The 23,855-nt window shown below is 45.0% G+C and overlaps 1 protein-coding gene across 3 annotated transcripts in view; it reads right to left on the bottom strand.

The window, feature by feature from the left end:
* fat3a (FAT atypical cadherin 3a) overlaps positions 1–23,855 on the bottom strand; it is a 372,460-nt gene that overhangs the window by 107,595 nt on the left and 241,010 nt on the right. For all 3 annotated transcript variants that reach the window (XM_042297587.1, XM_042297588.1, XM_042297589.1), the window contains exon 4: positions 5,968–6,029. In XM_042297587.1, the coding sequence (XP_042153521.1) occupies positions 5,968–6,029 (62 nt within the window). The remainder of the gene's footprint in view (positions 1–5,967; positions 6,030–23,855) is intronic.

The following is a 23,855-nucleotide window of genomic DNA, read 5'->3' as shown; positions in this document are numbered from 1 at the left end:
GACCTTTTTAAGTCTGTAGCTAAACTATAAGTGAAATGGAGAGAGGGAATGGCTAGCAGACAGACGGACAGACAGGCAGAGGACAGAGAGACAGGAAGATGGGAATGGCAAGCAGACAGACAGGCAGAGGACAGAGTGGCAGACAGACGGACAAACAGGCAGCCAGGCAGAGGACAGACAGTTAGGAAGATGGGAATGGCTAGCAGATAGACGGACAGACAGGCAGAGGACAGAGTGGCAAGAAGATGGGAATGGCTAGCAGACAGACAGGCAGAGGACAGAGTGGCAAGAAGATGGGAAAGGCTAGCAGATAGATGGAAAGACAGGCAGAGGGCAGAGAGACAGGAAGATGGCCGAAGATGTTTGCGTTCTCTCACAGTACAGTGTTGTTAGACTATACAGAGAGGTGGGAGAAGAGATGTTACTGAGCATCAAATAACATACAAACATAGAGGTGCCATAGAGGATTTAATGGATCTGTTTACTCATCACATATTCTCCCTGTCACAGACCTTATCTGAAGTATACTGCAGTGGGGAGAAAATATCCAACTGGCATCAAAACATACGTCAGCATCTTACTGAGAAACAATCAATACAGCTAGAGCAGAATGTCTTTGAAAAATAGTTTGTCACCGCACACACACACACACACACACACACACACACACACACACGCACACACACACACACACACACACACACACACACACACACGCACGCACGCACGCACGCACACGCACGCACACACACACACACACACACACTCATGATTCAGGACTCTGGCAGCAGCAACACCATTTACCTCCAATCTGCTGCCCTTAGTCAAGATACGACACTCCAATCAGCTCATAATGGAACCCAACACACAATCTTCATTTCCTGCTCCACTTCTTATACTGACTCAATTACACTAGACCTGCCTCTCTAATGCACACTCTACTGAGAGCAGGTAGACAGAGAGGGAGGGAGTTATTTATTTTATTTATTTTATTTTACCTTTATTTAACCAGGTAGGCAAGTTGAGAACAAGTTCTCATTTACAATTGCGACCTGGCCAAGATAAAGCAAAGCAGTTCGACAGATACAACGACACAGAGTTACACATGGAGTAAAACAAACATACAGTCAATAATACAGTAAAAACAAGTCTATATACAATGTGAGCAAATGAGGTGAGAAGGGAGGTAAAGGCAAAAAAGGCCATGGTGGCAAAGTAAATACAATATAGCAAGTAAAACACTGGAATGGTAGTTTTGCAATGGAAGAATGTGCAAAGTAGAAATAAAAATAATGGGGTGCAAAGGAGCAAAATAAATAAATAAATACAAATTAAATACAGTTGGGAAAGAGGTAGTTGTTTGGGCTAAATTATAGGTGGGCTATGTACAGGTGCAGTAATCTGTGAGCTGCTCTGACAGTTGGTGCTTAAAGCTAGTGAGGGAGATAAGTGTTTCCAGTTTCAGAGATTTTTGTAGTTCGTTCCAGTCATTGGCAGCAGAGAACTGGAAGGAGAGGCGGCCAAAGAAAGAATTGGTTTTGGGGGTGACTAGAGAGATATACCTGCTGGAGCGTGTGCTACAGGTGGGAGATGCTATGGTGACCAGCGAGCTGAGATAAGGGGGACTTTACCTAGCAGGGTCTTGTAGATGACATGGAGCCAGTGGGTTTGGCGACGAGTATGAAGCGAGGGCCAGCCAACGAGAGCGTACAGGTCGCAATGGTGGGTAGTATATGGGGCTTTGGTGACAAAACGGATTGCACTGTGATAGACTGCATCCAATTTGTTGAGTAGGGTATTGGAGGCTATTTTGTAAATGACATCGCCAAAGTCGAGGATTGGTAGGATGGTCAGTTTTACAAGGGTATGTTTGGCAGCATGAGTGAAGGATGCTTTGTTGCGAAATAGGAAGCCAATTCTAGATGTAACTTTGGATTGGAGATGTTTGATATGGGTCTGGAAGGAGAGTTTACAGTCTAACCAGACACCTAAGTATTTGTAGTTGTCCACATATTCTAAGTCAGAGCCGTCCAGAGTAGTGATGCTGGACAGGCGGTTAGGTGCAGGTAGCGATCGGTTGAAGAGCATGCATTTAGTTTTACTTGTATTTAAGAGCAATTGGAGGCCACGGAAGGAGAGTTGTATGGCATTGAAGCTTGCCTGGAGGGTTGTTAACACAGTGTCCAAAGAAGGGCCGGAAGTATACAGAATGGTGTCGTCTGCGTAGAGGTGGATCAGAGAATCACCAGCAGCAAGAGCGACCTCATTGATGTATACAGAGAAGAGAGTCGGTCCAAGAATTGAACCCTGTGGCACCCCCATAGAGACTGCCAGAGGTCCGGACAGCAGACCCTCCGATTTGACACACTGAACTCTATCAGAGAAGTAGTTGGTGAACCAGGCGAGGCAATCATTTGAGAAACCAAGGCTGTCGAGTCTGCCGATGAGGATGTGGTGATTGACAGAGTCGAAAGCCTTGGCCAGATCAATGACTACGGCTGCACAGTAATGTTTCTTATCGATGGCGGTTAAGATATCGTTTAGGACCTTGAGCGTGGCTGAGGTGCACCCATGACCAGCTCTGAAACCAGATTGCATAGCAGAGAAGGTATGGTGAGATTCGAAATGGTCGGTAATCTGTTTGTTGACTTGGCTTTCAAGACCTTAGAAAGGCACGGTAGGATAGATATAGGTCTGTAGCAGTTTGGGTCAAGAGTGTCCCCCTTTGAAGAGGGGGATGACCGCAGCTGCTTTCCAATCTTTGGGAATCTCAGACGACACGAAAGAGAGGTTGAACAGGCTAGTAATAGGGGTGGCAACAATTTCGGCAGATAATTTTAGAAAGAAAGGGTCCAGATTGTCTAGCCCGGCTGATTTGTAGGGGTCCAGATTTTGCAGCTCTTTCAGAACATCAGCTGAATGGATTTGGGAGAAGGAGAAATGGGGAAGGCTTGGGCGAGTTGCTGTTGGGGTTGCAGTGCTGTTGACCGGGGTAGGAGTAGCCAGGTGGAAAGCATGGCCAGCCGTAGAAAAATGCTTATTGAAATTCTCAATTATGGTGGATTTATCAGTGGTGACAGTGTTTCCTATCTTCAGTGCAGTGGGCAGCTGGGAGGAGGTGTTCTTATTCTCCATGGACTTTACAGTGTCCCAGAACGTTTTTGAGTTAGTGTTGCAGGAAGCAAATTTCTGCTTGAAAAAGCTAGCCTTGGCTTTTCTAACTGCCTGTGTATAATGGTTTCTAGCTTCCCTGAACAGCTGCATATCACGGGGCTGTTCGATGCTAATGCAGAACACCATAGGATGTTTTTGTGTTGGTTAAGGGCAGTCAGGTCTGGGGAGAACCAAGGGCTATATCTGTTCCTGGTTCTAAATTTCTTGAATGGGGCATATTTATTTAAGATGGTTAGGAAGGCATTTTTAAAAATATCCAGGCATCCTCTACTGACGGGATGAGATCAATATCCTTCCAGGATACCCCGGCCAGGTCGATTAGAAAGGCCTGCTCGCAGAAGTGTTTCAGGGAGCGTTTTACAGTGATGAGTGGAGGTCGTTTGACCGCTGACCCATTACAGATGCAGGCAATGAGGCAGTGATCGCTGAGATCTTGGTTGAAGACAGCAGAGGTGTATTTAGAGGGGAAGTTGGTTAGGATGATATCTATGAGGGTGCCTGTGTTTAAGGCTGTGGGGAGGTACCTGGTAGGTTCATTGATAATTTGTGTGAGATTGAGGGAATCAAGTTTAGATTGTAGGATGGCTGGGGTGTTAAGCATGTTCCAGTTTAGGTCGCCTAGCAGCACGAACTCTGAAGATAGATGTGGGGCAATCAGTTCACATATGGTGTCCAGAGCACAGCTGGGGGCAGAGGGTGGTCTATAGCAGGCGGCAACGGTGAGAGACTTGTTTTTAGAGAGGTGGATTTTTAAAAGTAGAAGTTCAAATTGTTTGGGTACAGACCTGGATAGTAGGACAGAACTCTGCAGGCTATCTTTGCAGTAGATTGCAACACCGCCCCTTTGGCAGTTCTATCTTGTCTGAAAATGTTGTAGTTTGGAATTAAAATTTCTGAATTGTTGGTGGTCTTCCTAAGCCAGGATTCAGACACAGCTAGAACATCCGGGTTGGCAGAGTGTGCTAAAGCAGTGAATAGAACAAACTTAGGAAGGAGGCTTCTAATGTTAACATGCATGAAACCAAGGCTATTACGGTTACAGAAGTCGTCAAAAGAGAGCGCCTGGGGAATAGGAGTGGAGCTAGGCACTGCAGGGCCTGGATTCACCTCTACATCGCCAGAGGAACATAGGAGGAGTAGAATAAGGGTACGGCTAAAAGCTATGAGAATTGGTCGTCTAGAACGTCTGGAACATAGAGTAAAAGGAGGTTTCTGGGGGCGGTAAAATAGCATCAAGGTATAATGTACAGACAAAGGTATGGTAGTATGTGAATACAGTGGAGGTAAACCTAGGTATTGAGTGATGAAGAGAGAGATATTGCCTCTAGAAACATCATTGAAACCAGGAGATGTCATTGCATGTGTGGGTGGTGGAACTAATAGGTTGGATAAGGTATAGTGAAGGTATAGCCAATAAACACTAACCAGAACAACAATGGACAAGACATATTGACATTAAGGAGAGGCATGCTTAGTCGAGTGATCAAAAGGGTCCAGTGAGTGGAGAGGTTGGTTGGGGGTCACGGCGATTTAGACAGCTAGCCAGGCCATCGGTAGCAAGCTAGCATAGGATGGAGGTCTGTTGTTAGCCACCTCTTGCGTTCCGTCAGTAGATTAGTGGGGTTCCGTGTGGTAGAGGGGATTCATCCAAATCACACAACAACAACAAAAATAAAAACAATAGATATAGTTATAGAGGCCCAAGAAGAAAACATAATAATAATAAAAATAAATAAATTGTCCGATTGTCTATTCAGATAGCAGCCGGTAAGACAGCTAACGGTTAGCAGGCCGCAGATGGGCGTTCAGGTAACGTCGCGACGGAGGAGCCAGCCGGATCTCCTTCGGGTAGATAACATCGGCAGTCCAGTTGTGAAGGCCCGGTGGGGCTCCGCGTAGGCAGTAAAACGGGTCCGGATAGGTGACTGCAGCCCAGGAGTGATTGATGGAAGTCAGGAGTGATTGACAGAGCTGGCTAGCTCCGGAATAATTTATGTTTGCTCCGGAATCGACGAAGGCCGATAGTCACACGGATAGCAGCTAGCTAGCTGTGAGATCCGGGTATGAATGTCCAGAGAGCAGTCGAAATCCAGGGACATGGAGAGAAAAATTGGTCCGGTATGTTCCGTTCCGAGCCGCGCTGCGCCGTACTGAACTGGCAATAGATTTTCGAGCTAAAGGATAGCTGATGACCACAAACCGTGGTTAGCTGAATATTAACGATTTGCCAGTAAAGAAGCTAACTAGCTTCTGAACTAGCTACCGATTAGCTCCTGGCTAGTTTCAGGCTAGCTTCTTGGAGTTTCTGTCTAGCTTCTTGGAGGATTACAGATTTGAGGTAAATAATACTTTTTTATAAATATAAATTGGTGATGCGGGTTGCAGGAGAGTGTTTTGAAGATGAGTTGATGGAAAATGAAAATAAAATGTATGTGAAAAAAGTTGTAAATATATATATATACAGGACACGACAAGACGAGGACAAAAGACGTCTGAACTGCTATGTCACCTTGGAGAGAATGTTATGGAGAGAGAGAGAGAGAGAGAGAGAGAGAGGTAAAGAGAGAGAGAGGTAAAGAGAGGGGGATAGAGAGAGATCAACAGTGAGATAAAAAGACAGAGAGAGAGGGAGAGTAAGAGAGAGAGAGAAAGAGAAAGAAAGAGAACAAGAAAGAGAGAGGGGGGATAGATAAAGAGAGAGGGATAGAGAGAGATCAACAGAGTGAGAAAAACAACAGGGAGAGAGACGCGCACGCACACACACACACACACACACCTTAGTGTGCCTCTTACCTCTAAAACATGCTCAGCCTGTTGCTCTCGGTCCAGTTTCCTGGACGTGGTCGTGATGACACCTGTGAACACAGAGACAACTGCATCAGAGAGAAGAACTAACAAACACATACAGGAACATCACATATAAAATATAAAGCCCTTTGTACATCAGCAGATATCACAACGTGCTTATATAGAAACCCCAAACAGCAAGCAATGCAGGTGTAGAAGCACGGTGGCTAGGAAACTCCCTAGAAAGGCAGGAACTTAGGAAGAAACCTAGAGAGGAACCAGGCCTTCAGGGGTGGCCATCGCAGTGATTGTACAGGGTGCAACAGGTCAGCACCTTGGGAGTAAATATTGTAACTAGATGCAAAAAACTGTAGTTAGATGCAAAACATATAATTTGGACTTGTTGTCAAAAACAGCTTAATTAGAGAAAATAATGTCACATTTAATGAGTCATATCTACTTATGATATGACATTCCTTCATTACCCTCATTTGCTCAGAGGATACACATACACACACGTACACACAGTGACTCCCACCACCTAACCAACTGATCATTGTGACAAGGTAATTACCATGGGTTTGCACAGCTGTCTTACAGGAGGCTGTCTGAGGTTAATTACTGACACTAGCCTCTACTGGCCCTAATTGTTTTGTTACTTAACGTCATTACAGCAGAACAGGGGGAGAGAGAGAGAGAGAGAGAGAGAATGGGAAAGAGAGAATGGGAAAGAGAGAGAGAAAGAGAGAATGGGAAAGAGAGAGAGAAAGAGAGAATGGGAAAGAGAGAGAGAAAGAGAGAATGGGAAAGAGAGAGAGAATGGGAAAGAGAGAGAGAAAGAGAGAAATTGGAGGGAGAGGAGACAGGAGAGAGACAGTGTGCCTCATCACATGGGACATTTCCCTCCATTTCTTCTTACATGAATGGAAACATTTGCTACCTTGCTAAAGTCCAGTCAGTTTTAAAGAGGCCTCAGGGGTGAGCAAGAATAGCCACCTCTTCATTTACTGGTCACGCTATTGCACTCCCCCTCTTCTCCTCCCCTCCCCGCGTCCTCCCATCACGTCTCACAGATCAATACAGAGTTTTAGGCCCTTGGAATGTTTTCTGAAAACACTGTCTAGAGTTTGCTCAGGGAGAAAACTACAGAGTGGTGAGAAAGAGAGCAAGGAGCACAACTAGGATTGTCACCCACACACCCACACCCACCCACACACACACCCACACACCACCACACCCACCCACCCACCCACCCACACCCACCCACACCAACCCACCCACACCCACCCACACACCCACCCACACACACCCACAACCACACCCACCCACACAACCACACACACACCCACCCACCCACCCACCACACCCCACACCCACCCACACCCACCCACACACACCCACACCCACCCACACCACACACACCCACCCACACACACCCATACACCCACACACACCACCCACACACACCCATACACAACCACACACACCCACACACACCCACACCAACACACACACACATGCACACACACACGCAGGTTTTGTCTTCTATCCTCGCAGGGACCTAAAATTGCTATCCATTCAAAATCCTATTTTCCCTAAAACCTAAACCTACCCCTAACTTTAACCCTAACCCTAAACCTAACCACTAACCCCTTACCCTAATTGTAACCCTAACCCTGTCACAACTTCCACCCAAGGTGGCTCCTCTTCCTGTTTGGACGGCGCTCGGCTAGCTGATCCCTTTTCTTTTTTGTTTGGTTTTGTCTGTCTTGTTGTCACCTGTGTCTAGTTTAGGTTAATCAGTGGGGTATTTATTCTGGCCCTACCCTCTAGGTTTTGTCTGTCTTGTTGTCACCTGTGTCTAGTTTAGGTTAATCAGTGGGGTATTTATTCTGGCCCTACCCTCTAGGTTTTGTCTGTCTTGTTGTCACCTGTGTCTAGTTTAGGTTAATCAGTGGGGTATTTATTCTGGCCCTACCCTCTAGGTTTTGTCTGTCTTGTTGTCACCTGTGTCTAGTTTAGGTTAATCAGTGGGGTATTTATTCTGGCCCTACCCTCTAGGTTTTGTCTGTCTTGTTGTCACCTGTGTCTAGTTTAGGTTAATCAGTGGGGTATTTATTCTGGCCCTACCCTCTAGGTTTTGTCTGTCTTGTTGTCACCTGTGTCTAGTTTAGGTTAATCAGTGGGGTATTTATTCTGGCCCTACCCTCTAGGTTTTGTCTGTCTTGTTGTCACCTGTGTCTAGTTTAGGTTAATCAGTGGGGTATTTATTCTGGCCCTACCCTCTAGGTTTTGTCTGTCTTGTTGTCACCTGTGTCTAGTTTAGGTTAATCAGTGGGGTATTTATTCTGGCCCTACCCTCTAGGTTTTGTCTGTCTTGTTGTCACCTGTGTCTAGTTTAGGTTAATCAGTGGGGTATTTATTCTGGCCCTACCTCTAGGTTTTGTCTGTCTTGTTGTCACCTGTGTCTAGTTTAGGTTAATCAGTGGGGTATTTATTCTGGCCCTACCCTCTAGGTTTTGTCTGTCTTGTTGTCACCTGTGTCTAGTTTAGGTTAATCAGTGGGGTATTTATTCTGGCCCTACCCTCTAGGTTTTGTCTGTCTTGTTGTCACCTGTGTCTAGTTTAGGTTAATCAGTGGGGTATTTATTCTGGCCCTACCCTCTAGGTTTTGTCTGTCTTGTTGTCACCTGTGTCTAGTTTAGGTTAATCAGTGGGGTATTTATTCTGGCCCTACCCTCTAGGTTTTGTCTGTCTTGTTGTCACCTGTGTCTAGTTTAGGTTAATCAGTGGGGTATTTATTCTGGCCCTACCCTCTAGGTTTTGTCTGTCTTGTTGTCACCTGTGTCTAGTTTAGGTTAATCAGTGGGGTATTTATTCTGGCCCTACCCTCTAGGTTTTGTCTGTCTTGTTGTCACCTGTGTCTAGTTTAGGTTAATCAGTGGGGTATTTATTCTGGCCCTACCCTCTAGGTTTTGTCTGTCTTGTTGTCACCTGTGTCTAGTTTAGGTTAATCAGTGGGGTATTTATTCTGGCCCTACCCTCTAGGTTTTGTCTGTCTTGTTGTCACCTGTGTCTAGTTTAGGTTAATCAGTGGGGTATTTATTCTGGCCCTACCCTCTAGGTTTTGTCTGTCTTGTTGTCACCTGTGTCTAGTTTAGGTTAATCAGTGGGGTATTTATTCTGGCCCTACCCTCTAGGTTTTGTCTGTCTTGTTGTCACCTGTGTCTAGTTTAGGTTAATCAGTGGGGTATTTATTCTGGCCCTACCCTCTAGGTTTTGTCTGTCTTGTTGTCACCTGTGTCTAGTTTAGGTTAATCAGTGGGGTATTTATTCTGGCCCTACCCTCTAGGTTTTGTCTGTCTTGTTGTCACCTGTGTCTAGTTTAGGTTAATCAGTGGGGTATTTATTCTGGCCCTACCCTCTAGGTTTTGTCTGTCTTGTTGTCACCTGTGTCTAGTTTAGGTTAATCAGTGGGGTATTTATTCTGGCCCTACCCTCTAGGTTTTGTTTGTCTTGTTGTCACCTGTGTCTAGTTTAGGTTAATCAGTGGGGTATTTATTCTGGCCCTACCCTCTAGGTTTTGTTTGTCTTGTTGTCACCTGTGTCTAGTTTAGGTTAATCAGTGGGGTATTTATTCTGGCCCTACCCTCTAGGTTTTGTCTGTCTTGTTGTCACCTGTGTCTAGTTTAGGTTAATCAGTGGGGTATTTATTCTGGCCCTACCCTCTAGGTTTTGTTTGTCTTGTTGTCACCTGTGTCTAGTTTAGGTTAATCAGTGGGGTATTTATTCTGGCCCTACCCTCTAGGTTTTGTCTGTCTTGTTGTCACCTGTGTCTAGTTTAGGTTAATCAGTGGGGTATTTATTCTGGCCCTACCCTCTAGGTTTTGTCTGTCTTGTTGTCACCTGTGTCTAGTTTAGGTTAATCGGTGGGGTATTTATTCTCACCCTACCCTCTAGGTTTTGTCTGTCTTGTTGTCACCTGTGTCTAGTTTAGGTTAATCGGTGGGGTATTTATTCTCACCCTACCCTCTAGGTTTTGTGCGGGATTGTTTGTGTATCTGTCATTGGTTTGGGGTTGCGTTTTCTTTGTCTGTTGAACAGGTTTTTTACGGGACTGTTTCCCACACGTTAGTTTAGTTAGAGGAGTGGTTTCCTCCGTGTTCTACTGGACTGCGTTCCTGTTTTTGTTAGTGGCTGTTGTTGTGGTCCTGTGCCTGTTCTTTTATTGGACTTGTAAATAAACACCCTTCTTGCAATTTTTACTCTCCTGCGCCTGACTCCACACCCACCTCTCCTTGGGAGAATCTGACAAACCCTAACCCCTTACCCTAATTGTAACCCTAACCCCTAACCCCTTACCCTAATTGTAACCCTAACCACTAACCCCTAACCCTAATTGTAACCCTAACCACTAACCCCTAACCCTAATTGTAACCCTAACCACTAACCCCTAACACTAATTGTAACCCTAACCACTAACCCCTAACCCTAACCACTAACCCCTAACCCTAATTGTAACCCTAAACCCTAACCCCTAACCCTAATTGTAACCCTAACCACTAACCCCTAACCCTAATTGTAACCCTAACCCCTAACCCTAATTGTAACACTAACCCCTAACCCCTAACCCTAATTGTAACACTAACCCTAACCCCTAACCCCTTACCCTAACCACTAACCCTAACCCTAATTGTAACCCTAACCCCTAACCCCTAACCCTAATTGTAACCCTAACCACTAACCCCTAACCCTAATTGTAACCCTAAACCCTAACCCCTAACCCTAATTGTAACCCTAACCACTAACCCCTAACACTAATTGTAACCCTAACCACTAACCCCTAACCCTAATTGTAACCCTAACCACTAACCCCTAACCCTAATTGTAACCCTAAACCCTAACCCCTAACCCTACTTGTAACCCTAACCACTAACCCCTAACCCTAATTGTAACCCTAACCCCTTACCCTAATTGTAACACTAACCCCTAACCCCTTACCCTAATTGTAACACTAACCCTAACCCCTAACCCCTTACCCTAATTGTAACACTAACCCATTACCCTAATTGTAACACTAACCCCCCCTAACCCTAATTGTAACACTAACCCCTAACCCCTTACCCTAATTGTAACACTAACCCTAACCCCTAACCCTACCCTAATTGTAACACTAACCCCTAACCCCTTACCCTAATTGTAACACTAACCCATTACCCTAATTGTAACACTAACCCCTAACCCTAATTGTAACCCTAACCCCTAATCCTACCCTAATTGTAACACTAACCCATTACCCTAATTGTAACACTAACCCCTAACCCTAATTGTAACCCTAACCCCTAACCCCTTACCCTAATTGTAACACTAACCCATTACCCTAATTGTAACACTAACCCCTAACCCTAATTGTAACCCTAACCCCTAACCCCTTACCCTAATTGTAACACTAACCCTAACCCTAATTGTAACACTAACCCATTACCCTAATTGTAACACTAACCACTAACCCCTTACCCTAATTGTAACACTAACCCATTACCCTAATTGTAACACTAACCACTAACCCCTAACCCCTAACCCTAATTGTAACACTAACCCTAACCCCTAACCCTAATTGTAACACTAACCCCTAACCCCTTACCCTAATTGTAACACTAACCCTAACCCCTTACCCTAATTGTAACTCTAACCCTAACCCCTTACCCTAATTGTAACTCTAACCCCTAACCCCTTACCCTAATTGTAACACTAACCCTAACCCCTTACCCTAATTGTAACCCTAACCACTAACCCTAATTGTAACCCTAAACCTAACCCCTAAGCTTAAAATAGCCTTTGTCCTTATTGGGAAGTGGGAAATTAATTTTCCTTATTTTACTATTCACACACACACACACACACTCACACTCACACACACACTCTCTCTCTCTGTCATTATTAATGATTAGATATACAGTAGCTGATGGGTTGTGTTCTAAGTGATGCCCGTTAGAGGCACTTAGCAGGAGGTTTTTTGGGGGCAGGCAATCGATGAAGGCAACCAACCCTGAAGGACCCCAGTGACCCAGAACTGAGCCGGAGGGGTTCTGATCAACCCTCTCACTGGTGAGTCTGTCACTCTGTACACACACTTTAAACACAAACACACACACACACACACGCATGCACGTACACACGCACAAACACACACACACACACACACCAATGTACTGTATCATTTTTCTGTACTTTACATTCCAGCTGGTGAGCACCAGAGTAAAGAGCAGTTTATCAAACAAACTACACTAGATGCATACAGTCAATGTGTGTGACTGGTTTCGTTCGGGCCTGCTATAATACACACTGATAAACACACTGACAAACATGGATACACACACTGACAAACATGGATACACACACTGACACACATGGATACACACACTGACACACATGGATACACACACTGACACACATGGATACACACACTGACAAACATGGATACACACACTGACAAACATGGATACACACACTGACACACATGGATACACACACTGACACACATGGATACACACACTGATAAACATGGATACACACACTGACAAACATGGATACACACACTGACACACATGGATACACACACTGACAAACATGGATACACACACTGAAACATGGATACACACACTGACAACATGGATACACACACTGACAAACATGGATACACCACTGACACACATGGATACACACACTGACACAATGGATACACACACTGACAAACATGGATACACACACTGACACACATGGATACACACACTGACACACATGGATACACACACTGAACACATGGATACACAATCTGACACACATGGATACACACACTGATAAACATGGATACACACACTGACAAACATGGATACACACACTGACACACATGGATACACACACTGACACACATGGATACACACACTGACACACATGGATACACACACTGACAAACATGGATACACACACTGACACACATGGATACACACTGTCTCAGGGGGAAGGCCTTTTGAGGAAAACACTCTAATGACTGCAGACTGGGGTAAACGTCTTATCATATGGAGACAGAGGCATACAATAGGACACACACGCACACACACCCGCACCACAACCTGTGATGTTGAGGGGAACAGCGAAGCCTGAACTCATCAGTCTAGAACTGGGCTTTAAAACAGAGAAAACAAGCTGAAACAAAAGCTATGGACTGGCCCACTGTCGGGCGGGGGGAGAGAGAGAGAAAAGGGGGGAGAGAGAGAGAGAGAGAAAGGGGGGGAGAGAGAAAAGGGGGGGAGAGAGAGAAAGGGGGAGGGAGAGAGAGATAGGTGGGGGGTGAGAGAGAGAGAGAGAGAAAGGGGGAGGGAGAGAGAGAGAGAGAGAGAGAGAGATAAAGGGGGGGGGAGAGAGAGAGAGAGAGAGAGAAAGGGGGAGGGAGAGAGAGAGAGAGAGGGGAGAGAGGGGAGAGGGGGGGGGAGAGCACAGCGGATGGGGACAGGAGGCTTCTCTCTCAGGGCTCTAAGGTTTGGCTCCAGTCCTCCACAATGAGGCCCCGAGCACACATCAATCACCACCTCGACAAGCCCTATTCACCAGACACACAACACTGTCCCCTTTCCAACTGCGAAGAGAGCGACAGCTGGGAACATATCCTCATTTTATTAGCTAGATGCCCAGTAAAAACTAAACTAAATTGGTACATCAAAGCAACACATTAAATGCAACCACTTGTGACCCTTTATCCAACAGGGCCCAGCTTTTTGCACTCAACATCTACAGTCCATAATATATCCTACATTATCACCAGGTATAGGAAAATATATAAACTGTCAACTCCATAAACTATTAAGATCCAATAAGGAAAAAGGAAGTGGAACATAGCATGAGGCTAGATGACCTGTGTAGCTTCTGCTATAGAAAGCTGTTTTCCATGTCCATGGATAGACAGAAAGCTGATCCTCGTCTCAGACCTGTCTGCTTCTCAGGAACGGAAGCTTCATCTGGGATAAAATAACACACCTGTTTCAATCATACTGGCTCTACTGAAATGTGTGTGTGTGTGTGTGTGTGTGTGTGTGTGTGTGTGTGTGTACTGTGCTCTAAGTCCAAACCATTGGGCAGCAACACTCAATACAACCAAAGCTGTCAATATGAACAGAGAGAGTGTGAATGCTGGGACAAACATGCCAAAGCTAAAAACGCTATTGATGAACAGTAACATGACTGGAAGGCTTTATGCTACATTAGCCCTCGAACAGTAATGCTAACACAGATGTGCTAACCGTAACATAGAGAATGACTGGCAAGCTTTCGGTCTAGTTAGCGCTCGGCTATTAGCTTTAACTCTTCCCACAGTGAGTGAGTGAATGTGGCTGCATCATAGTATTCAATAACAGCAATCACAGACATCTGTCCCACACACACACTTTGGCTAGAAAAATGATAAAGATATTTGAGGCTCAAAACATACCAGACACAAACTACAAACATATTCATTATACAGATGGTGCGATGCACACACACACCCATTACCATGTTCTCATTAGGGGTGTACTTGTTACTTTTACTTCTTATTCTTATCCATATTTTTTAAAACTGCATTGTTGTTTAGGGGCTCGTAAGTAAGCATTTCACTATTGTATTCGGCGCATGTGACAAAAAGCATTTGATTTGATTTGAACGTTTAAATGAGATCGGATCCTTAAAGTCCTTAAAATTCCATAGCCAAAAAACAATGCTTAAAAATAAAAAAAAACTCAAAATGTACATTACATTATTTTCCATAATACTACCCACCACTGCGACCTGTACGCTCTCGTCGGCTGGCCCTCACTTCATACTCGCCGCCAAATCCACTGGCTCCAGGTCATCTACAAGTCTCTGCTAGGTAAAGCTCGCCTTATCTCAGCTCACTGGTCACCATAGCAGCACCCACCCGTAGCACCCCAGTATCTCTACTTGCACATTCATCTTCCGCACATCTACCATTCCAGTGTTTAATTGCTATATTGTAATTACTTTGCCACGATGGCCTAAATATTGCCTTACCTCAGTTATCCTACCTCATTTGCACACACTTTATATAGACTTATTTTTCTACTGTATTATTGACTGTATGTTAGTTTATTCCATGTGTACTTGTGTTGTTGTATGTGTCGAACTGCTGTGCTTTATCTTGGCCAGGTCGCAGTTGTAAATGAGAACTTGTTCTCAACTAGCCTACCTGGTTAAATAAAGGTGAAATATATCATTAGATTACAGGCCGTAAAGGCCCGAGAAAAGTTGTGTAATTTAAATAAACCAGAGAGGAAGAGGCAAACTTTAGGCTACTTTGGTGAATTTGCGGGGCACGCAAGACAAGACATTGCAAGATTCAGTTTACCAGGACACGGTTATTTCTGCGTGCCCCCTCCTCTCTCTCCCTCGCGCTGGCTCGCCTGGGCTGTATTCATTACGCCGATTCTGTTGCAAAACGTTTTAGAAAGGAAGCAAACGTAACGAAAGGGGGAGAGACCTTTAATTTATTTGCAAACTGTTTAGACTAATGATTACACCCCGCGTTCAGTGTTCGGTCCGTTGCATGTAGAATATCCTAGCCTATTCATTGATGATAGGCCCAGCTTTACTGAAGTTGTGAGACATGGCAAGAAACGCATTGCGAGATAAAGCATTCCATTGCGATAGATCGGCCTAGTGCAAGGTTCTGACTCTATCTGACTGGTGGCCGACTTTTCTATGCTGTGCCCCTCGCCTCTCTCTCCGTCCTTCTTTAGCTCACTATGAAAGATGCAGACGTTTGTGTTCTCAGAAGTATCGCAACTCATCAGTCTCATCCATTCCAAAAATACAGAATCTTAGGATTCTTAGGAGTCAAAGTGCAAGCAGTCGAGGAATCAATTATTTTGGAGTCGACTTTCCACCACTACGTCATCGTTGCTAACAGTTGGAAAAATGGGAGGAAGGCAAGTGACAGCAGTAAAGTCCTGTATGGCAATACATTGAGTTAAATGAGAGTTAAATGAGAAGAAAAGGCACACTTTGCAATGTGGAATTGAGGTACAGTAATGCTAGTACATGTGCAATGCTTTACCATCTGAAAGGGACCCAAATTGTTGCTGCGTAACGGATAGATAAAAAAACAGATAGATAAAAAAACAGATAGATAAAAAAACAGATAGATAAAAAAACAGATAGATAAAAAAACAGATAGATAAAAAAACAGATAGATAAAAAAACAGATAGATAAAAAAACAGATAGATAAAAAAACAGATAGATAAAAAAACAGATAGATAAAAAAACAGATAGATAAAAAAAAAAAGTTTAAACGTTACGAAAAATGATCCATTTGTAAAAAACCTAGTTCTCACACATTACTCACAGAAAAGACAGACACGCTCAACAAAGACATCATAAACACACTTCCACACCAAAGATGCCACCCAGTAGTCACAACAAAATGCAAAGCAGCTGGTGATACATCTTGAAATATTTCAACATTGGATGTGGGATCGTGATGGAGACTGGCTGGGTTAGGGAACAGCTGCAAGCTAGCCTGAATTTGCATTTTAATTAGAGCAATGCGTAATTAAAGGCAATTAGCTGAAAAAACAATAATACCAGCAATCACTGCACAGAGCCATGTAGAACAGAGCTAATGATTGACGCTAACGCTAACAGGACAGGCCTACTGCAGACTGACTCAGCCACTGAGGACTGACGCTAACAGGACAGGCCTACTGCAGACTGACTCAGCCACTGATGACTGACACTAACAGGACAGGACTACTGCAGACTGGCTCAGCCACTGATGACTGATGTTAATGCTAACAGGACAGGCCTCCTGCAGACTGATTCAGCCCCTGAGGACTGACACTAACAGGACAGGACTACTGCAGACTGACTCAGCCACTGATGACTGACACTAACAGGACAGGACTACTGCAGACTGGCTCAGCCACTGATGATTGACGCTAACGCTAACAGGACAGGACTACTGCAGACTGACTCAGCCACTGAGGACTGACACTAACACCAACAGGACAGGACTACTGCAGACCGACTCAGCCACTGAGGACTGACACTAACACCAACAGGACAGGACTACTGCAGACTGACTCAGCCACTGATGACTAACAATACAGGAGTGGCCTACTGCAGACTGACTCAGCCACTGATGACTGACGATTGACGCTAACAGGACAGGCCTACTGCAGACTGACTCAGCCACTGATGACTAACAATACAGGAGTGGCCTACTGCAGACTGACTCAGCCACTGATGACTGACGATTGACGCTAACAGGACAGGCCTACTGCAGACTGACTCAGCCACTGATGAATAACAATACAGGAGTGGCCTACTGCAGACTGACTCAGCCACTGAGGACTGACACTAACACCAACAGGACAGGACTACTGCAGACTGACTCAGCCACTGATGAATAACAATACAGGAGTGGCCTACTGCAGACTGACTCAGCCACTGATGACTGACGATTGACTAACAGGACAGGCCTACTGCAGACTGACTCAGCCACTGATGAATAACAATACAGGACAGGCCTACTGCAGACTGACTCAGCCACTGAGGACTGACACTAACACCAACAGGACAGGACTACTGCAGACTGACTCAGCCACTGATGACTGACGCTAACGCTAACAGGACAGGACTACTGCAGACTGACTCAGCCACTGATGAATAACAATACAGGACAGGACTACTGCAGACCGACTCAGCCACTGAGGACTGACACTAACACCAACAGGACAGGACTACTGCAGACTGACTCAGCCACTGATGACTGACGCTAACGCTAACAGGACAGGACTACTGCAGACTGACTCAGCCACTGATGAATAACAATACAGGACAGGCCTACTGCAGACTGACTCAGCCACTGATGACTGAGGCTAACGCTAACAGGACAGGACTACTGCAGACTGACTCAGCCACTGATGAATAACAATACAGGACAGGCCTACTGCAGACTGACTCAGCCACTGATGACTGACGCTAACGCTAACAGGACAGGCCTACTGCAGACTGACTCAGCCACTGATGAATAACAATACAGGACAGGCCTACTGCAGACTGACTCAGCCACTGATGACTGACGCTAACGCTAACAGGACAGGACTACTGCAGACTGACTCAGCCACTGGTGAATAACAATACAGGACAGGACTACTGCAGACTGACTCAGCCCCTGAGGACTCACACTAACAGGACAGGACTACTGCAGACTGACTCAGCCCCTGAGGACTCACACTAACAGGACAGGACTACTGCAGACTGACTCAGCCCCTGAGGACTCACACTAACAGGACAGGACTACTGCAGACTGACTCAGCCACTGGTGAATAACAATACAGGACAGGACTACTGCAGACTGACTCAGCTAGAGGTAATCACCATACCACACACACAGCAGGACTCTAATTATGTCTACTGAGAGACCAAGAAGGGAGCTAACAAGTGTGTCCTCCACGCTTGGACTACCCCTGTATGTTTGCCCTGGGAAGAGTTGGCTCTGGATTTAGTTTGTGCTACGTTGGGTCTGTACTAAAAGGTATCTGTTCCATGTTTTTCTACACTAGACCTGATATGCTCAATATAAAATTGACAACTGACTTGTAGCATCCAAGTTGAAGTCCCCTCCATCTTTTTCTCTGTGCAGTCAGCGTTCCTCACTAGCCAGACACTCTGCTGGTGGCCAAGCGTCTTTATGAATGAACCAGGACACTATTAGCAACGCAATTATGCAACATCAGTTCAAACACCTAGGAGCCAAAGCCTGTTAATTGCCATTGTGGTGTAGCAGGGAGATCGCTTTAGAATGGGAGTCTGCTGGAGGGAGGTGTATGTGTGTGTGCCTGAATGTGTGTGGCTTTAGAATGGGAGTCTGCTGGAGGGAGGTGTATGTGTGTGTGCGTGAATGTGTGTGGCTTTAGAATGGGAGTCTGCTGGAGGGAGGTGTATGTGTGTGTGCGTGAATGTGTGTGGCGTTAGAATGGGAGTCTGCTGGAGGGAGGTGTATGTGTGTGTGCGTGAATGTGTGTGGCATTAGAATGGGAGTCTGCTGGAGGGAGGTGTATGTGTGTGTGCGTGAATGTGTGTGGCGTTAGAATGGGAGTCTGCTGGAGGGAGGTGTATGTGTGTGTGCGTGAATGTGTGTGGCTTTAGAATGGGAGTCTGCTGGAGGGAGGTGTATGTGTGTGTGCGTGAATGTGTGTGGCTTTAGAATGGGAGTCTGCTGGAGGGAGGTGTATGTGTGTGTGCGTGAATGTGTGTGGCGTTAGAATGGGAGTCTGCTGGAGGGAGGTGTATGTGTGTGTGCGTGAATGTGTGTGGCTTTAGAATGGGAGTCTGCTGGAGGGAGGTGTAGGTGTGTGTGCGTGAATGTGTGTGGCTTTAGAATGGGAGTCTGCTGGAGGGAGGTGTATGTGTGTGTGCGTGAATGTGTGTGGCTTTAGAATGGGAGTCTGCTGGAGGGTGGTGTATGTGTGTGTGCGTGAATGTGTGGGCTTTAGAATGGGAGTCTGCTGGAGGGAGGTGTATGTGTGTGTGCGTGAATGTGTGTGGCTTTAGAATGGGAGTCTGCTGGAGGGAGGTGTATGTGTGTGTGCAATGTGTTTTTAGAATGGGAGTCTGCTGGAGGGAGGTGTATGTGTGTGTGCGTGAATGTGTGTGGCTTTAGAATGGGAGTTGGGGGTGGGTGGGTGGGTGGGGAGTGGTGGACTTAATTAAATTGCAGTTGAAATATTCAACTGAGACAAGAGAAAGAGAGAAACTGTATGAAAAAGAAAGAGAGAAGTAACAACTGTTTTTATATGATCTGAGAGGGAGATCTAAATGATTAAGAGTGTTTATGATCTGAGAGGGAGATCTAAATGATTAACTGAGTGTTTATGATCTGAGAGGGAGATCTAAATGATTAAGAGTGTTTATGATCTGAGAGGGAGATCTAAATGATTAACTGAGTGTTTATGATCTGAGAGGGAGATCTAAATTATTAAGAGTGTTTATGATCTGAGAGGGAGATCTAAATGATTAACTGTTGAGTGTTGAGCAAGAAAACAAGATCAGAATATAAAATGCATAAATGTTAATTGTTCTGCTAGGATGAAGAATATGTTGAGTGTCCTCCAGTATTGCTATGTGTGTTATACGTGTGTCATATAGCTGTATCATGCAGCGTAAAGGTGTGATAGGATGGTGTTAGTGAGAGATGGGATGGTGTTAGTGAGATAAGATGGTGTTAGTAAGAGATAGGATGGTGTTAGTGAGATGGGATGGTGTTAGTAGGATAAGATGGTGTTAGTGAGATAGGACGGTGTTAGTGAGATGGGATGTGTTAGTGAGATAGGATGGTGTTAGTGAGAGATATGACGGTGTTAGTGAGAGATGGGATGGTGTTAGTGAGAGATAGGACGGTGTTAGTGAGAGATGGGATGGTGTTAGTGAGAGATGGGATGGTGTTAGTAGGATAAGATGGTGTTAGTCAGATAGGATGGTGTTAGTGAAAGATGGTATGGTGTTAGTGAGATAGGACGGTGTTAGTGAGATGGGATGGTGTTAGTGAAAGATAGGATGGTGTTAGTAGGATAGGATAGTGTTAGTGAAAGATAGGATGGTGTTAGTAGGATAAGATGGTGTTAGTGAAAGATAGGATGGTGTTAGTGAGAGATATGATGGTGTTGGTGGGAGATAGGATGGTGTTAGTAGGATAGGATGGTGTTAGTGAGAGATGGGATGATGTTAGTGAGATAGGATGGTGTTAGTGAGAGATGGGATGGTGTTAGTGAGATGGGATGGTGTTAGTGAGAAATAGTATGGTGTTAGTGAAAGATAGGATGGTGTTAGTAGGATAGGATGGTGTTAGTGAGAGATGGGATGGTGTTAGTGAGATAGCATGGTGTTAGTGAGAGATAGGATGGTGTTAGTGAGAGAGGATGGTGTTCGTGAGAAATGGGATGGTGTTAGTGAGATAGGATGGTGTTAGTGAGAGATGGGATGGTGTTAGTGAGATGGGATGGTGTTAGTGAGAAATAGTATGGTGTTAGTGAGAGATAGGATGGTGTTAGTAGGATAGGATGGTGTTAGTGAGAGATGGGATGGTGTTAGTGAGATAGCATGGTGTTAGTGAGAGATAGGATGGTGTTAGTGAGAGAGGATGGTGTTCGTGAGAAATGGGATGGTGTTAGTGAGAGATGGGATGGTGTTAGTGAGATGGGATGGTGTTAGTGAGATGGGATGGTGTTAGTGAGAAATAGGATGGTGTTAGTGAGAGATAGGATGGTGTTAGTAGGATAAGATGGTGTTAGTGAGAGACAGGATGGTGTTCGTGAGAAATAGGATGGTGTTAGTGAGAGATATGATGGTGTTAGTAGGAGATAGGATGGTGTTGGTGAGAGATAGGATGGTGTTAGTGAGAAATAGGATGGTGTTAGTGAGAGATATAATGGTGTTAGTGAGAGATAGGATGGTGTTAGTGAGAAATAGGAAGGTGTTAGTGAGAAATAGGATGGTGTTAGTGAGAGATATAATGGTGTCAGTAGGATAGGATGGTGTTAGTGAGAGATAGGATGGTGTTAGTGAGAGATAGATTGGTGTTAGTGAGAGATAAGATGGCATCAGTGGGTTTCTGACACAAATATGTTTAGCACTGTAAACAGGTAGAGGTAATGTACATGACAGAGAGAAGGGAGAGGGAGAGAGAGAGAGAGAGAGAGGGGGGGGACATAAAGAATAAGAGAGATAGAGGCGGCCATAGAAAGTAAAGGAAGGGACTCTGTAACAGGTCCTCTCAGGCCATGCTAGCCTGTCTCACAGTAATTGTCTGCCTCAGTATCTCTCCTGTCATCGCTCTGTCCGACAAGGCCAGGGCAGAGGTCTCAGGTGCCTGTGTGAGTGACAGAGTGTCTATGTATGTGTGTATGTACATTCATGCGTACAGTTGTGCACACTCCTGTAAGTGTGTGTGTGACCTCTTATCTCCCACCTGTCTCCCACCTGCCTCCCGCCAAGTGCAGAACACTGAGCCTGTATTGATTTCCTCCTCTCCTCTCCCAGTAGCTGCCACTTTCCCATGAAGCCTATTAAAGATGAGGACAGATTGAGGGGTTGGGGAGGGCTCTGCAAATTTCACACACACATGCTTTCCACACACACACACACACACACACACACACACACACACACACACACACACACACACACACACACACACACACACACACGCACACACACACACACACACACACACACACACACACATGCTTTACACACACACACACACACACACACACACACACACACACACACACACACGCACGCACGCACGTACACACACACACACGCACGCACGTAAACACACACACACACATACACACACATACACGCAGACGCACACGCACGTATACACACACACACACTCATTATTAATGATTAGATATACACAGTAAGTGACGATGAAGGACCATGCTCGGGTTAGACACCAGTAAAATATATTAACTGCAGGGGGGGTCACAGCATTGATAGCCATACATCAAGACACGCACGGACAGGACAGGCCTGGGAACAGCCAACACTGCTGTTCCTGGGTCTGTGGTTGAGATCTTATTAAAAGAAAGCAGTGTTTGGATGAATGACTGTAGACTTGTGATGTGGGCATATTCCTCAGGGAAGGTGAGATCATTCTCTGAATTCTACCTGTGAAAAACCCTATGATGTTATTGATTAAGTCCTCACAAAAGACCAGGCCATTGGACTGGTTATAGACCTGTGAAATATAATATACATTTACATGCAGGGGCCAAACCTCAAACCTAGAGGAAGAAACCACACTCTTTGCCTATCAAACCAACCATTCCTCAATGACCAATTCAACACCCACACATTCCTCTCCTCTCGCAGTGACCTAACGTTCCTAAACTATATTGTTTCATTTCCTTGTCTCCTTTCCTTCTTAACAATCAACAAATGAACAGACTGGATATCTATGCATCATAGAGTAGAATAGTAATTTATTGTCCATCTGTTATAATATAAATCTTTGTTCTCACCCAGAGACAACACACAAACACACACCACTTGAGCGGAGTGGGGAGCACGGGGTCAGCTGAAGTACAGTGCCCCTGGTGCAGTTCTGGAGTTACTCGGGGATTCAGCAGCAGATGGTTTGTGGGAAGCATCTGAAACCAGCAGCCCTCCGGTTGTCAGTTAATCTTCTACTTTCTGCTACCCAGCAGGGATTTGACCCAGCAAACACCTGGTCTCACCTAACAACATGTTTCTCTAGCAGTGATTCCTCTGACTGTAGTCAAAGAGACTAACAACATGTTTCTCTAGCAGTGATTCTCTGACTGTAGTCAAAGAGACTAACAACATGTTTCTCTAGCAGTGATTCTCTGACTGTAGTCAAAGAGACTAACAACATGTTTCTCTAGCAGTGATTCCTCTGACTGTAGTCAAAGAGACTAACAACATGTTTCTCTAGCAGTGATTCCTCTGACTGTAGTCAAAGAGACTAACAACATGTTTCTCTAGCAGTGATTCCTCTGACTGTACAAAGAGACTGTTTCTCTAGCAGTGATTCCTCTGACTGTAGTCAAAGAGACTAACAACATGTTTCTCTAGCAGTGATTCCTCTGACTGTAGTCAAAGAGACTAACAACATGTTTCTCTAGCAGTGATTCCTCTGACTGTAGTCAAAGAGACTAACAACATGTTTCTCTAGCAGTGATTCCTCTGACTGTAGTCAAAGAGACTAACAACATGTTTCTCTAGCAGTGATTCCTCTGACTGTAGTCAAAGAGACTAACAACATGTTTCTCTAGCAGTGATTCCTCTGACTGTAGTCAAAGAGACTAACAAC

Source organism: Oncorhynchus tshawytscha, linkage group LG14 (assembly GCF_018296145.1).
Source record: "Oncorhynchus tshawytscha isolate Ot180627B linkage group LG14, Otsh_v2.0, whole genome shotgun sequence".
Taxonomy (NCBI): Eukaryota; Metazoa; Chordata; class Actinopteri; order Salmoniformes; family Salmonidae; genus Oncorhynchus; species Oncorhynchus tshawytscha.
This window is presented reverse-complemented; position numbering and strand designations above follow the sequence as displayed.